The sequence below is a fragment of the Neophocaena asiaeorientalis genome, unplaced genomic scaffold (genome assembly GCF_003031525.2).
Source record: "Neophocaena asiaeorientalis asiaeorientalis breed wild unplaced genomic scaffold, Neophocaena_asiaeorientalis_V1.1 scaffold317, whole genome shotgun sequence".
Taxonomy (NCBI): Eukaryota; Metazoa; Chordata; class Mammalia; order Artiodactyla; family Phocoenidae; genus Neophocaena; species Neophocaena asiaeorientalis.
The window spans coordinates 2,642,248-2,658,903 of record NW_020173114.1 but is presented as its reverse complement, the minus strand read 5'-3'; the positions used below and the strand labels follow the sequence as shown (position 1 = coordinate 2,658,903).

At 41.7% G+C, this 16,656-nt stretch overlaps 1 protein-coding gene and 1 pseudogene across 4 annotated transcripts in view; one reads left to right on the top strand and one right to left on the bottom strand.

Annotated features, from left to right (window-relative positions):
• Positions 1-6,120, bottom strand: part of ZNF326 (zinc finger protein 326) — a 35,567-nt gene extending 29,447 nt beyond the window's left edge. Inside the window, exons 1-2 of one of the 4 annotated variants that reach the window (XM_024743608.1) lie at positions 5,707-6,120; positions 3,734-3,778 (exon numbers count right to left, since the gene is read on the bottom strand). In XM_024743608.1, the coding sequence (XP_024599376.1) occupies positions 3,734-3,778; positions 5,707-5,722 (61 nt within the window). In that variant the 5' untranslated portion in view covers positions 5,723-6,120. Of the gene's footprint in view, positions 1-3,733; positions 3,779-5,706 lie in introns of those variants that run through there. The other 3 variants (XM_024743610.1, XM_024743613.1, XM_024743609.1) reach the window with 3 other exon arrangements.
• LOC112398847 (THO complex subunit 5 homolog pseudogene) lies at positions 5,721-10,946 on the top strand (annotated as a pseudogene).
• The last annotated feature ends 5,710 nt before the right edge of the window (positions 10,947-16,656 follow it).

Genomic DNA, 16,656 nt, shown 5'->3' with positions numbered 1-16,656 from the left:
TTGTGAAGAAAATAGCTAGAAGAATTCTGTTAAAATGTAAGTTAAATTGTTCAATGCTCAGTACTTTCCAATGGCTTCCCATCTTACTCCAAGTAAAAGCTAAAGCCTTAAGATAATCTATAAGGCCCTACACCAGTGGCCCTTACTCACGGGCAATTTTGCCCCCCAGAGGACATTTGGTAATGTCTGAAAACATTTTTGGCTGTTACCTAAATGGGTAGTGGGTGCTACCTGCATCAAATGACACAGGCCAAGGATGCTGCTAAAACATTCCACAATGCACAGCACATTCCCCCAACAACGAAAAATTATCTAGTCCAAAATGTCAACAGTGCCAAAGTTGAGAAATCCTGCCCATTACCTCTTAACTTTATCTACCCCATTGCCTCTTAATTTCATCATCTATGGTCTCCCCTTACGCCACTCTAGCTATACTAGGTCCCTTGCTGTTCCTAGACTACAACAGGCATATATCCATTTTTGCACCTGCTATTCCCTCTGCCTGGAATGCTCTTCTTCTGTATCTGTGTTGCTCACACCCTCAACTCTTTCAGGTCTTCACTTTCTATTGCTTCCTAGATATAAGCAAATTGTCTTTGACTTTCAATGCCTTCTGGCTACACCTCACTATTCTTACCTTGTTTTAAGATTACTCAGCAAAAATCATCTGCTGTAGTCAAGCTCATCTTCTTAAGTCTCTCTGAAGCACAGTGTACTCAGCCCTACCTTTGTTCCTGCTTTCCCTCTACCCAAAATGCTTTCCCTTTTTTTGTCTGCTATTTATATAAGAAGAATTATTTTAAAGCAAGAAGGAAATATGAAGACACTGGAAATACAACTTCCTTCCAAGAAATTTGTAGCTTGACATGTTTCCAGTGTCTTCTACTTCATTTCAGTCGCTGGAAAATACAACACTAACAATCAATGCATTGTTGGCTTCAACTGGTAACTACTACACACCTTTTATTTCCTGAAGTCTACAGCATTCTTCCCCTAGGCAGCTTCATGGCTCGCATCCTCATCTCCCTCAAATCTATGCTCAAAAGTTACCCTTTTAGTGAGGCTTTCCCTAGCTAATCTCTTTAAAATTGTAACACATGGGCGTGCGTGCGCGCGGGCGCACACACACACACACACACACACACACACACACACACACACCCTGCCCTGTGTTATTATTCTCCTAACAATTGCAATAGTACAATATATATTACTTCTTGTTTACTGTCTATTTCACCCCACTAGACTGTACACTTCACAAAGGCAGGAATATTTGTCCATTTTGTTCACTGCTATACTGATAGCTCCAAGAACAATATCTGATACATAGCACTCAATAAATATCTGTTGAAGTCAAATTACATCCCTGAAATTAAGTTCCTCATTTATAAAATGTAGATAACTCAGACCTCAAAGTGGTGTCAAGCAGTGGTGTTTACCTAAAGGTGCATTCCAAAATCATTCAAAGTAGTTCTTTAAAACTTACATAGTTGGGACCATTTACCCTAAAAATTAAGATTCAAGGGGACTAGAGTATGACCTAAACAGATACACTTTGAAACAGCTCCACAGGGAAGTCTAACAATCACCCTTAAATGAGAACCACTGTTGGAACTAAATTAAGAGAAAAATAAGTCATAACATTAGTAAAAAACTAATTTGAAAAGATATATGCACCCCCATTTTCACTGCAGCATTATTTACAATAGCTAAGATATGGAATAACCCAAGTGCCCATCTATAGATTAATGGATAAGATAATGTGATGTGATATATATGTATGTATATGCATGAAATATTACTTAGCCATGAAAAAGAATGGAATCTTGCCATTTGCAACATGGATAGACCTTGAGGGCATATGCTAAGTGAAATAAATCAGACAAAGAAAGATAAATATTGTATGATTTCACTTATATGTAGAATCTAAAAAAACCAAATCAAATCAAAACAAACAAAAAAGCCAAGCTCGTGGATATAACAGATTGGTGGTTGCCAGAGAAGGGGGGTAGGTATAGGAGTGGGTGAAATGGGTGAAGGGAGTCAGAAGGTACAAACTTCCAGTTATAAAATAAACAAGTCATGGGGATGTAATGTATAGCACAGTGACTACAGTTAGTAATAGTGTATTGCATATTTGACAGTTGCTAAGAAAGTAAATCTTAAAAGTTCTCATTACAGGAAAACTACGTGTGGTGATAGATGGTAACTAGACTTATTGTGATCATTTCACAATGTATACAAATATGGGATCATGATGTTGTACACCTGAAATATAATGTTATACGTCAATTACACTTCAATTAAAAATAAAGTGCATGTTTTAAAAAGAAGGTCATAACAGTAGTGACAAATTTCTGAAACTCTTTTTGCAACACTGTACATTAAGAAAATAAACTTCTGGCCCTCTATGATTCTGCATCTCAAAGCCCTATATTTAGGCATTAAATTCAACTCTCTCTTACATCCTACTGGAGATCATGGCCTTCTATTATTCCAAGCCTCTTTGGTGAAAGTACTAGTCCTACTGACTCCAGTTTAAAATCCTGGATTCATTTTTATTCATCCTTCTCAATTTTCTACTCACTACTAGGCAGCTTGAAAGTTCTGCTAATTTTCTCAAGAAATAGCTTAATATTTTTTAAATTACTATCATCACCTCCCAAGTTCAAGGTCTAAAATCCTTACACCTGAATTTACGAAACAGCCTTCTTGATAATTTTCTAGTTTTCAATCTAACCTACATGTGGATGCAAATTAAACTTCTTCTGGTAATTTTATTATATCACTCTGCTGCTCGAAAATATATTTTTCAGCACTCAATATACATTGACTACTTCCTGTATGTTTAACCTTTTTAGTCAACATCAAATTCAAAGTTTCTCTAAATTCTTAGAGACGATAAATAGAAATTAACTGAATGTTAATTATTTCCATAAAATGACATGGTCTTCTTTACATAGTAGTACATTTACTTCAGTTTTATTTAGTGAATATATTACATCCTGTACAACAGTTGAATTTTGCATTTCTCTGGCAATTAGGATATTTAATTCCACTCCCTGGTGTCATTCATATAATGCTTTTTAATAACCTCTTTGAATTGTTCCATGTTCTTTTTGTGTTATTATCCTGACTTGTAAAGCCTTAACTCTAATAACTATCAAAACCCCACCCCAATTGTATGCTGCATACCTCTTATGATTTTACCTAGCTCTGTAGTCACAACTCTTATGTCAATAAACAATCAGGCTTCTTTATGTGCTCCCCTAGACAGTTCTTTATATACTAACACATTTGGACACATTAAAGCAAATGACCTCAAAAACAAGGTCAAAATGTTACAAAAGAAGCAGTATAAAACAAAGCCAATAATCCACTTAATCTACTTTACTCAATACCAAAACCTCTAATTCAACAAAAATAACTCAGCTAGCTGCTTGTTAAGTCCTCACTCAGTGCAGTCAGGATTTTGGAATAAATTAAAGGATTCATAATTCAAATAAAACAGAGTCAAATTAATCTCAATAGCCCTAAGTTTTTCTGATCCCAAATTATCTAACTCAAATAATATATATAGTATAACAACATTAACGCTGATACATGAAGAGACCAAACAATGCCTGAAACAAGGCACAATTCCCTTTTTACACTGGTACTTTATATGGATGAAAAGAAAAACTGAAATGCATTCCCTTAACTTATTTCAGAGCAAATGAAAGAGGATACTCACCATTAAAGCTCTGATAAGTATTTCTGCAAGCAGAGTGAGTGTAATCTATGAAGACACATTTAACAGAAAGGAATTAGTTCAATATTAGCAAAAATCTGAAATTATATACCCATCTACTAAAAACAAACACAATTTTTAAAATGCCATTAATGCAATTATCTGCAAAATAGGGTGTAAATAATTATAAATATTTCATATGGGAAAATACATATCCCTTTCTTTTCACTATCTCCCCAAATGGTAAGTTTATCATCCAAATCATGGTAATGTAAAAATTAGTTTATAAAACCTAATATATAATAACATCCAAAAAAGGGGATCCAGTACGGATTTATATGGAGTAACAAAAAGGAAGGCAAATATGTATCAAATAATGCAAAAAGCAGGGACATCTGAGAATTGATTCTATGTAATATATAATTTTTTCCAAGTTAATATCTCTTTTAGCACTTAATTTGCTCTCTAAAGATTTCAAGATCTTATCTGAGAAATGTATATACATATATGTATATATATGTGGTGCTATATCTACCCAGGATGTGGTATCATCACCAAAAAATCATATTGATAATTTCTCTGTCAAAGTGAATTCGGCAATTGTTAAATCCTTTAATTAATTTTACTAATAAATACTGAAAGAAAAGAATTTAACAGAGTGGTCATTTGGATACAACAGAATCCAACTACACTACACAGGATTAGTCAAAGTCCAACTAAAACAAAAAAAAAAACACCAGAGTGTGCTACTGTTAATACCTAAACTTCCTGTTTCAAAGTAACTTAAAACTATCCACAAAAAGGTTATTCCAATCCCCTTTCATATACTTAGATTTGATATCTTTAACTCTTTGTGGCATGAAATCAAATCAAAGATCAAAAGATCATTTAGTCGGACTCACAGCACATTCAAAGATAATTCTGGGGGTTGGGTTAGAGGCTTAGAACTAGGTAGTGAACTGATTTTATTTAGAAATGCCTGGCTACTCAGGACTAAATTCAGTTTATTCACACCCCTTCTCATGTCTCCCTAAAGCTGTCATTACGTGCTCATTTTACCTTGACACCCGTTCCTATAAAGCTGGCCAAGATTTGAAGACAAGTTGAAAACCAAATTAATTTTACTTCGTGAGCCTATGAAAATGCTTTAAAGAACTGGCCTGAGAGACGACTGAAAGGTACTGCTAAAATACGGTTTATTTAAACAGCAAGTCCAACACAGGCGGTTGTGCACAGGTCTGAATTTGAAGGGCATGTGATACTGTGCCAGAATTCTGACTAACTTAAGTCCCATCCATACACCGTCCAGAGAAAAATGCTTTGGTTCACAGACATATTTCAAATTATGGATTAAGGCCCGGGCAATGTTTGTTGGTGGATAAATATCCCAGTTTGCTAACCAGAAATACCTTACTTTCCATTCTGGATAGAGATCTACTTATACTTATCACTTACAGATGCCCTTTAAACTCATCTTAAACTAAGACAACCAGGCACACGACCGTGAACAAGCCTCTGAAAATCCTATCTGGCGAGAAGTAACCTGGGTTTGGGGATTGACTAAAAGGACGATCTGGGTCGCTGCCCACGTCGCGAGTGCGAGCCGCGGCAAGGGAGGCCCGCTTGCCGCTTAGCCCGAGACCGGGAAGTTGGAAGCGTCCGGGCAATTTCCACGCAGCGGGGCGGGGACCAGTCTGGGGCCGAGTCCGGAGGCCGCGGCGCTTTAGGCGCGTCCTTACCCACACCGAGGCCGGCGCGGAACTCCAGGGTCGCGGGCCACAGCGGGCGCCGGGCCGGAAGATCGGGCGCGCGGGTCCCCACAGAGGCCGACTCCGGGCACCGGGCCCGCGGCGAGCGGGCGGCCTCCGGGCCCACAGAACAAAGCCCACACGGCCATCTTGAGACGGTAAACAGACCCCCGGGGCAGGCCACCCCGCCTCCCGCCGCCGCGGCGACGAGCCAGAGGCCGCGCTTACCGTCCTCGAAGTCCATGGCGGAGGCTCGGGGCCGACGGCCTCGGCGGCGCTGGGCTGAGCTGTGGCGGAAGGCGAGCGCCCGTGACCCGCGGTTTCACACAGCCAGTAAACGCGACCAAGAGCGGCGCTACCGGCCCGGGAGCCGCAGGCCACAGCGAGGCTGGGAGGCGGGGCCGGCCGTCGCTGCCGGCCGTCGCAGCGCGGCCTGCGATTGGCTGGCGCGTGCTGGTGGGCGGGCCCTGGAGTGGGGGCGGGAAGCAGGTCTGCTGTCACGCTCCCAGGTGCTGACCCTCTAGGAGCGGACGAGGGGTAAGGAAGGTGGAAAAAAAAGGAGCCCCACAGACTGGCCGGGGTCGTGGGAAAGAGAGCTGGGTGTTCTGGAAGGTCTGGCTGCGGCCCGCCATGTTTGATTCTGGCAAGAGCGAAAGGATCTGGTTGGAATACCTTCCTCCAGCCCGAACTAATATATTATACCACGTGCCGACATTTTGCTTTTTATTGGCTGGTGGTGACTGATGGAAAATGTTAAAATCCTTATGGAGTTTCTGTCGTGGAGACGCAGAAGTCCAGGACGTTTTTAGAACTCTGTGAGCAGAGGAGAACAGATTGCTAAATAGGAAACAATTATGAGTATGATCCAAGACAGGCCATGATCAAGTTCTGAGTTTCAAGGTGCAAAATAAAAGTAAAAGTTAACAGACAGGGAAGATTTGTGGCAGGAGTCATCCAGAACTGGAAGAACAACAACGGGCAAACACACATACTTATTAACATTGTATTATTGTCACTTTGGAAATAGTGTTGGGGACAGTGGGCAAAGTCATTCACTCACCCACAAGGCAATGTGGAAGAAGACAACTGTTAGATCATTCTAACCCTGGAGCAGCTTGAACTCCAGGTTAGAAAACATTTTTTTCATAGCGCAAATGGTGTTAACAATGAGTTGATCGCAGGATAGGAAATCATGAATCAAGCCCTTTGCCCTTCTTTGGGGTCCAAGCAATTGCGGGAACCAAGTTCCGAGAAAGCAGCCCCTAGAAACAGGACTGAAGGAAAAACTCACAGGTATACTATGTTGCATTACTGTAGCCCCAAATCTGGGCAGGGCACTGTTTCTTCCTCATCACTTTCCTTCTCCACCCTGATTGATTCACCCAGTTCTCCACCCTTTTATTGTTTTCTTCTTTTTTTTTTTTCCTCCTATACATGTTTTCTATTCACCGGAGTAGAACATGTTGAAAACTGAAGTCATGATTTCCTTCCTCAAACCTGTTCATCCTCCTTTATTCTTTCATCTGTGTTAGTGGCGTCATGAGCAACCACCCACTACTAATCCCAGCCAGAAGCCTGCGACTCATCCAGGCTACTCCCCTTCTCCCATCCTCAATCCGTACTGAACTCTCTCATCTGCTTACTACCTCCTAAAATGTCTTAAATTTGCCCCCTGCTCTCCAACTCACTGCACTACCTGAGTTAGACTCTCATTATCTCTCTCCCAAACTATTGCCATAGCTTCCTAAGTAATTTCTCTGCCTTTCCACCTTGACCTTCTCAGGCTCCTCAGGGCCACGGTGATCTAAAGGCAAATCTGAACATATCATGCGTCTCTATCATGGATTAGGTGAAGGCAAAGCTCCTTAACATAGAGCACATCCAGCAGGATCTAGCCACTGCCTGACCTGCCATCTTCCTACATTTCTCCCTCCTCCTCTCTCCCCTACTCTTTCCGTTTTGATTGGCAATTTTAAGCTACTTGCAGTTCCCAAAACACCCCAATGCTTTTTTTTTTTTTTTTTTTTTTTTGCGGTACGCGGGCCTCTCACTGTTGTGACCTTTTCCGTTGCGGAGCACAGGCTCCGGACGCGCAGGCTCAGCGGCCATGGCTCACGGGCCCAGCCGCTCCGCGGCATGTGGGATCTTCCCGGACCGGGGCACGAACCGGTGTCTCCTGCATCGGCAGGCGGACTCTCAACCACTGCGCCACCAGGGAAACCCCCAATGCTTTTTCATGTCACTGAACTTTTGCTTAGGTTTTGCTCTCTGTTTGGAACACTCCCTGGTTAACCCTCTCATCCTCAAAACACAGTTCAGAATTTATTTCCTTTAAAAAAACGCTCCCACATCCCAGCCCCACCCCCTAGACCAGTACTTCTCAAATATTAATGAGCATATGATTCACATTCAGTCAGTCTGGGTTGGAGTCGGAGAGTCTGCATTTCTCACAAGTTTCCAAGAGATGTTGCTGCTGGCAGTCAAACTAGACTTGGAATAGCAAGGCCCTGGGCCCTGGGCTCTATTAAAAGCCCCTCCTCTGAGTTCCCTGGACCAACCTCTGCTCCAGCACTATCTTCCTTGCATCAGATACTGTTTGGCTTTATGTCTCTCCACGTTAAAAGTCTTTTGAGATTAGACCTAAGTCTTCTTGTATCCTAAGTGCCAAGCACGTAAGTTTAACAATTAAAACTGAGCTCTCCCTGAGGTTTTTAACTTTTTTTCTTGTTATCAAGGCAAAGGAATGATTTTATAATCTGAGGTCTTCAGGTCTTGGCGTAAGTGAAAGGAAATAAACATTGGGTCACTTTATATTTGTGTATCATGTGCACACACGCATATGTACATGCTCACACACACACACACACACACACACACACATACACACACACACCCCTACCTTACTCCCCTGAAAGAGAAAAGTGCCAGACAAGGAACTCCTAACTCCAGAAGAAACCTGACCTCAGCACAAACGCCTGGAGAGCCAGAATACATGTGTCTCTTCCCTCCTTCCTTCCTCCTTCCCAAATAGGAAGTGTTCTTGAAGAGGCAGGTGGCAGTGCCTGAGACACCCCATAATACTTGAGAGACTATCACATCATCCCCTAATTCACTTATGGAACAAATATTGGATAAGCACCAACTATGTGCCAAACATCCTTTTCTTCACTGTTGTCTCTTTCCTTCCTCCCAGGGTCTGTACTTTGCTAGGCTCAGATTTTTACCCTGAGGGGCCAATGTTTTGTAAAAAGTCTTATATCATTTCATCCTCCACATATTTCGCAAGAGGTAGAAGGTTGGTAAACGCCAGACTGGCAGAGTCCCTTGGAAAATAAAAGAGAACAGGGTGTGTAAGACAAATTAAAAAGAAAGTTACTCATCCAAGAACACATAACGAGTAATTGCTGGTTCCATATTTAAAAAAAATTTTTTTTGAGGTATAGTTGATGTACAATATTATATAAACTGGTTTCATATTCAGGATAAATATTATATAGTCATGCTTGGGTCTGTTGGTGTATGGATTCAACCTTGTAGACCCAGCATCATCATCAGGGTCCTCAGGTTAAAAAGGGGGCGTGGAAAGGGGTTTGCTAAGCTATCATTTGCATAATTGCACATAATGTGGTAAAAGAAACTGCATACCAAAAGAAGTGATCAAGAAGGCTTTAGAGGGCTTCCCTGGTGGCGCAGTGTTTGAGAGTCCGCCTGCCAATGCAGGGGACACAGGTTCGTGCCCCGGTCTGGGAGGATCCCACATGCTGCGGAGTGGCTGGGCCCGTGAGCCATGGCCGCTGAGCCTGCGCGTCCGGAGCCTGTGCTCCGCAACGGGAGAGGCCACAACAGTGAGAGGCCCGCGTACCATAAAAAAAAAAAAAAAAAAAAGCTTAACCGATTAGCCCACATCAGGTTGAAGAAAGGAAGAGATCAGACTCATGAGGCCGAGCAGCAAGTGGACGCCTATCACCTGCAGCTCCAGAACCTGTTGTATGAGGTGATGCACCTGCAGAAGGAGGTCACCAAATGTCTGGAGTTTAAGTCAAATCACGAAGAAATCGATCTGGTCAGCTTAGAGGAGTTTTATAAGGAGGCTCCTCCAGATATCAGCAAGGCGGAAGTCACCATGGGAGACCCTCACCAGCAAACCCTTGCACATCTGGACTGGGAGCTGGAGCGGCGGAAAAGGCTGGTGGAGAAGTACCAAGAGTGCCTGTCCAACAAGGAGAAGATCCTTAAGGAGACTGAAGTAAAGAAGGAGTACCTGAGTAGCCTCCAGCCGGGTCTCAACAGCATCATGCGGGCTTCCCTACCAGTGCAGGAGTATCTGTTTATGCCCTTCGACCAAGCTCACAAGCAGTATGAGACAGCCCGGCACCTACCTCCTCCCCTCTATGTCCAGGCCACTGCGTATGGGCAAGACAAGCGCAAGGAGATGCTGAAGAGGCACCCGCTGTCCGTCATGCTGGACCTGAGGTGCAAAGATGACAGTGTACTGCACCTGACTTTCTACTACCTCATGAACCTCAACCTCATGACGGTAAAAGCCAAAGTGACAACCGCCACAGAACTGATCACCCCCATCGGTACAGGTGACTTGCTGTCTCCTGACTCAGTCCTGAGCTGTTTGTATCCTGGGGATCATGGAAAGAAAACTCCAAATCCAGCCAATCAGTATCAGTTTGATAAAGTTGGCATCCTGACTTTGAGGGACTACATACTTGACTTAGGGCATCCCTATTTGTGGGTGCAGAAGCTGGGTGGCCTCCACTTCCCCAAAGAGCAGCCCCAGCACACTGTGATCGCTGACCACTCTCTGAGCACCAGCCACATGGAGACAACCATGAAACCGCTGAAGACCAGGGTGCAGTCCCGCCTGGCCCTCCACAAGTGGTTTGCCTCCCTGGAACACGGCATTGTGCCAGTTACCAATGACTGCCAGTACCTCTTCCCTGCAAAGGTTGTCTCTCGCCTGGTGAAGTGGGTGACGATTGCCCATGAGGATTATACGGAGCTGCATTTTACCAAAGACATCGTGGAGGCGGGACTGGCTGGGGACACCAATCTCTACTATATGGCACTTGTGGAAAGGGGCACAGCTAAGCTCCAGGCTGCCGTGGTGCTGAACCCCGGCTACTCCTCCATCCCACCCATTTTCCAGCTCTGTCTGAACTGGAAAGGGGAGAAAACCAACAACAACGACGACAATATTCGGGCCATGGAGAGTGAGGTCAATGTGTGCTACAAGGAGCTGTGCGGCCCCCGGCCCCGCCACCAGCTCTTGACGAACCAGCTGCAGCGTCTGTGTGTGCTGCTGGACGTCTACCTGGAGACGGAGGGCCACGATGACAGCGTGGAGGGGCCCAAGGAATTTCCCCAGGAGAAAAATGTGTCTGCGGCTTTTCAGGGGCTCCAGCAGGATGAAGCCGTTTAAATATAACCATCCTCAAGGATTCTTCAGCCATCGCTGACCTCCCACTCGGACTGTTGTTTCCCCCCAGACCCAACTGCTGTGCCTCTGCTTTCTGCTCTGGCGCACATGTGGCTCTTTTTTTTTTTTTACATCTTTATTGGAGTATAGTTGCTTTACAATGGTGTGTTAGTTTCTGCTTTATAACAAAATGAATCAGTTATACATATAAAAAAAGTAATAATTACCTCCCTTCCTTAGGTACATATTATATAAAGTTTACATTTCTAGAAAATGAGGTTTATTCCCTTATAGGGGCTCAATTAAACCTCTGAATTATTGCCACTCATTTTATCTATTAATGTGTTATAGTCCATCATAAATTTTAATTTCCTAAGTAAATTGAGAGCAAGCTGTCCGTGACATCTGTCAACCCCACTGATGGCCAGAATTGATTTGGTGGATTTGCCCTGCTGGAAAGGTGTCCTCTTTCTTCCTGGCTCTGCCACATGTGTCTGTCCCAAAGCGGCATGCTTCATTGAAGACGATGATTTTCCTAGATAGAGGAGGACAAGGATCTATACGGAGTCAGGTTCTTCTGTTGGAACATCCAAGGCATGTTAAGTAGGTTATCCTGCCTGGGATAGATAATGAGCCACTTGAAGGTGGAGATTTCATCTTTATGTCTCCAGCCCCCTAGCACAATACCCCTGGCACATGGTAGACTCTAAAATGTTTGTGGAATAAATAAGAAGGAAACAGACCCACAGTCAGATCCAGTATTAAGATAGATTCAATTCTACATTAAGGCTACACATATTAATAAAAATACAGACATGCAAAATTCAAACTTGCACACATACAATGTAACTCCCTTCTTTAGAGTCCTTACTAAAACACATAGTTTACAAACAGAAAAAAGGCACAATCCTGGGAAAGCCAGTAGAGGGCACCACATACCAAATATAGTCAAAATTCGGCTGCAGAAATTGAGCACATGTTCTAGATACTGCTGGTCTGAGTGTTCCAAATAGAAACAGGGTAGAGAATATTCTTGTGGGCTGGTGCTCTACATGTACCTGAATTTCTATTCTGGTTTAATTGTGGATATAAATTTCCCTGTTTGCCTCATTTCACTAGGTTTCATTTTTAGAGATAACTTTTAAAGGATGAATCAAAGGATGAAAAAGCTTATTATAATGGTATATTTGAAAAGAAGGATATGAAATTGTGTATGGAATCTGACAAGAGCAATGTCAATAATTTTTTTAAAAGACAAAGTATGAAAATAAAATGGAAAGAAAAATCCCAAAACATGAACAGTGACTCTTTGTGTGATGACTTTTTATATGCACAGAGACATACCTATTTGTTCTCCTATAGTCTCCAAATTTCTTGAGCACTTCTATAATGTAAAATATATAGTTTATATAAAACAAGTTGTAATATTTATTAATAATTAGTGTTTATAAAAATTTCTCCTTAGCCAAATGTTATATTTCATTTTCATAGTAGATACAGTTACTGTTAGGGGTAGGGAAAGGAGCAGCTATTTTCCACTTAAGTAAGTGGTCCTCAAGCCTGTCTCTACTCTAGAATCAACTGGGCACTTTTAGTAACTTCCAGTATCCAGGCCTCACTTTGGAGATTCTGATTTAATGATGAATCTAAAACTGTCACCAATGTTGATTTTCAAGACACTCATAAGAGATGCTATTGGAATAAGTTCCCTTCTGTTTCAGTAACTTGTATTTCTCAAGGAGATGTTGAATCTAGAAAAAAAAACTTAATAGATTGAGTAACCACACATTAGCAGATCGATCCCTGTGTGTGAAATGGTATAACAGCTACACCCTGAATCAGGGCTGGTACAGACACATATACATCCTTCAGCTCTAAAATCTGGCTTGGTTCCAATATTCCCTCTAACTACCCTGCATCCTTGGGAGGTAATTAGCTAATGACAGTAAAGGCTTTTAAACTGAAACATGTATAATGCTAAACACAGGAAACACACAATGGATTTCACTGACTGCCAATACTTCTCAACCAGAGACAGCTGATGCATCTTTCAGCCAGGTTCTCTTTTGCAACTGAAATCTTCTAATCTTTATTTCTACAAACAGAGTTCTCTTTTTTAAATGCCTTTCCTACAAATCAAAGACCTAAGAAGATTACCCCTTTATTCTCTCAGAAGTGAGGTTCCTGCCTCAACAAAACACCACATAGTAGTATGGTTTGGTGTGAATGATGTTTAGGCAGATGGGTTTGCTTGGATCACTGAAGTCAAAAGGGGTCATACTGGGTGGTCCAGTAGTAGTCCTGACACCACCCTACACATCATCTTTGGCTTTAAAGCAAATGATTTGTGCACATGGTAATAAATCAAGTAGTATAAAAGAACTTCCAGGGAAAAGCTAGAGCCTTTCCTCTTTTCCGTGCTTAGTTAGCTCCAATCCCTTCTACAGAGGAAAACTGGTTTTATCTGGAGTGAGATCATTCAGTCTTTACTTCCAGTGCATTCTATATCTCTCTTTTTGGATTACCAACTTTATTCAGTGTCAGTCAATTCACAGTATGAAAATCAGAAAATATCTCATACTACTCTTCTCTTCCCAATGTTTAACAGCAGTAATAGTGTTTTATTTCCTCCATTGGAACTAAACGTTTACATTTTTTTAAAATAAATTTATTTATTTTAGGCTGCGTTGGGTCTTCATTGCTGCACGTGGGCTTTCTCTAGTTGCGGCGAGCAGGGGCTACTCTTCATTGCAGCATGCGGGCTTCTCATTGCAGTGGCTTCTCTTGTTGCGGAGCATGGGCTCTAGGCGCGTGGGCTTCAGTAGTTGTGGCACGCGGGCTCAGTAGTTGTGGCTTGCAGGCTCTAGAGCACAGGCTCAGTAGTTATGGCACATTGGCTTAGTTGCTCTGCTGCATGTGGGATCTTCCCGGACCAGAGATCGAACCCGTGTCCTCTGCATTGGCAGGTGGATTCTTAACCGTTGCACCACCGGGGAAGTCCTAAACGTTTACATTTTTGAACAAGGACTCAAATTTCTATTTTTTATTAGTGTATCTATGGATTTCCTCTATAAAATGAAGGTATTGATCCCCCTTCCCGTTCCTCCACTTTTCCTTTCCCTTTTTTTTTTGTCAGCAACATTTAACCACTAACAAAATTGTTAATATTTACATTCAGTACTGCTATCATGAAAAATTCTTTCCTACTTTATCTATAGGTTGACTTTAGAAGTTAATAACCTATATACTTCCTTCCCAAGGGGACAGTATGAAAAGGTGGGAGCAAGGGGAAAATTTACACTGGAGAAACCTGGCAAACATTACCTCAACCAGGTTATCAAGGTCAGAAAGAGTGATAAGTCACGTTGATAGTATGTACCCTTGATCTGATGTGACAAAAACGGCACTTGACCTTTGTGGTCTTCTCTACAAAACCCGTAACACCAGTCTAATCATAAGAAAAACACCACACAAATCCCAAATAAGGGACATTGTATAAAATACCTGACTAGTACTCCTCAAACTCATTAAGGTCATCAAGAATAAGGAAAGTCTAACAAACTATTACAGCCAAGAGGAGCCTAAGGAGACATGATGACTAAATGTAATGTGGTATCCTGGATGGGATCTTGGAACAGAAGAAGACATTAGATAAAAGCTAAAGAAATCTGCATAAAGTATGGATTTTAGTTAGTGATAATGGATCAGTACTCGTTCATTAATTGTTAACAAATGGATGATACTTATAAGGTGTTAATAATAGGGGAACTCTGTAGCGTCTTTATAATTTTTCTATAAATCTAAAACTGTTCTAAAAAATAAAGTTTATTACAACATAATAAACAATGGAAGCAAGCCAATATACTGCATGTATTTTATTATGATCAATATAAGCATTGTTCAGTGTTATATGCTAGGATGACATTTTCCATGGACCCAATGTTATAACCCCCGCGTCTCTCAAATGTGGCTATTGCTAGCATCAAGGGCAAATGGATCACTTTTTCTTACAGTCTATTAACTGCTTATATTCATGTCTAGTTGCAGTTTACTTCATATGTGGTCTGTAACTTTTGTTGTTCTGAATTTGTTTTTTCTCAAGATTCTGTCACTTTATCTTGTGTATTCTAGCCTGTGGCATTTTCTGCCAATTCAACCATTAATCCTCCCCTTTCACTTTTTATCTTTTAGAAATTAGTTGAAATCTCCAGTCCATGGGCTTCTACCCATTCCAATCACATACTTTTTGGGGGATACTTGTTTACTTTTATTTCAGTGGAGTCATGGGGGGAAATAGGTTCCTATAGGCTTACTTTCCTGTCTTAAAAGAGAAACTTACTTTACTTTTCATACAGTTTCATCAGTCCTTACTAAGAGCATACTAGCTGAGTTCTGGCTCAAAGAAGTGAAAAGCATGTGGAGTATGGCCAATATGCAGTCCTTAAGGAGAAATAAGTAGTCTTCCTGCCACAAGATATTTCTAGAAGCACGTTACTATGACCAATCCAATCCTCTTGTATTTGTTTTTAAAGAAACGCATAATTGTAGGAAAATGAGTTATTTTAAAAGAAAGGTGCCTGTATCTTTTCTAGCAGACCCCTACAGAAAGCACATACTGCCATGCATTGTCTTAGATGAGGCAAAGAATTACAGAAGAGACGCATAGTTGTCAAGTCTTGAAAGGCACTGGAGATCATCTAGCTCTAACCCAACCCCCTGACTTTTCAGATGAGGACAAGAAGGCCTAATGAAGTTTAGGTACTTATCCAAGGTCACGCAGCTAATAAATAGAAGCAATAAGACTAAAAAATGAGTAAGTCTAATCCAAGGAGCTTTCTGACACACTCCTCACCCTGAGTCTTAAATAGCTGTTTTCCAAGTGCTTCTCTACAATCTCCTCCCCTCCAACCACATCTTTTTCGGAATTCTAAACAGGGGCACAGAGAGAAGGGCGGGATGTAGTGGGAGGAGAAGAGGATTACAGCTGGGAAGGGGTCTGTCCCTGCTTTTTTTCCAGAAATCTACCTGCCCTGGCTGGGATCAGTGAACAAAACTTACTAACTCTGGAGATATATCCTTCCCCCTCTACTCCCTTCCTTACCCCAAAACTGCCTGGGAGAAGGAGAATACAGATGGCACGATCTGGCCCTAGTTATTTTAACAAAATATGTGCCCTAGCCCTAGGAATTAATCATCACTTTCACAAGAGGTAGCAGATGTTCCTATTTACATAGTACACCAGTCTCCCCAAAGTTTTCTTTTCATCTATGTTCTTGCCAATATGAATTACTAAGGGAAGAAAGGTCATAATTTTATGATATTTAGTTTGGCAATTAATATGAGGCAAAAGGAATTTTTTTCACACCCTTTAATTTCTTTGTTGTTTTTGATTCAGGAAATTAAAGAGGAGAAAAAAATGTTCATAGTACATTTGACTGTTTATTTAATTTTTAAAGCACAAAGTGATGAGAAAGCGGTCTTACTCCATGTCCTACGGTTGTCTTGTATAACTCTACTCAGACATTTTCCCTCAGGACAACTGTTAGAAAACATCTGGAGGATGGAACTGGAGCCCCTATTAACAAAGTCATATTTGACCATCAAAAGCCATGGCACTGACCAGTCCCTCTCATCAGGAAGCTTGCACAAGCTTCTTAGATAGCCTCATCCATCAGAGGGAAGACAGAAGAAGCAAGAAGAACTATAATCCTGCAGTCTGTGGAATGAAAACTGCATTCACAGAAAGACAG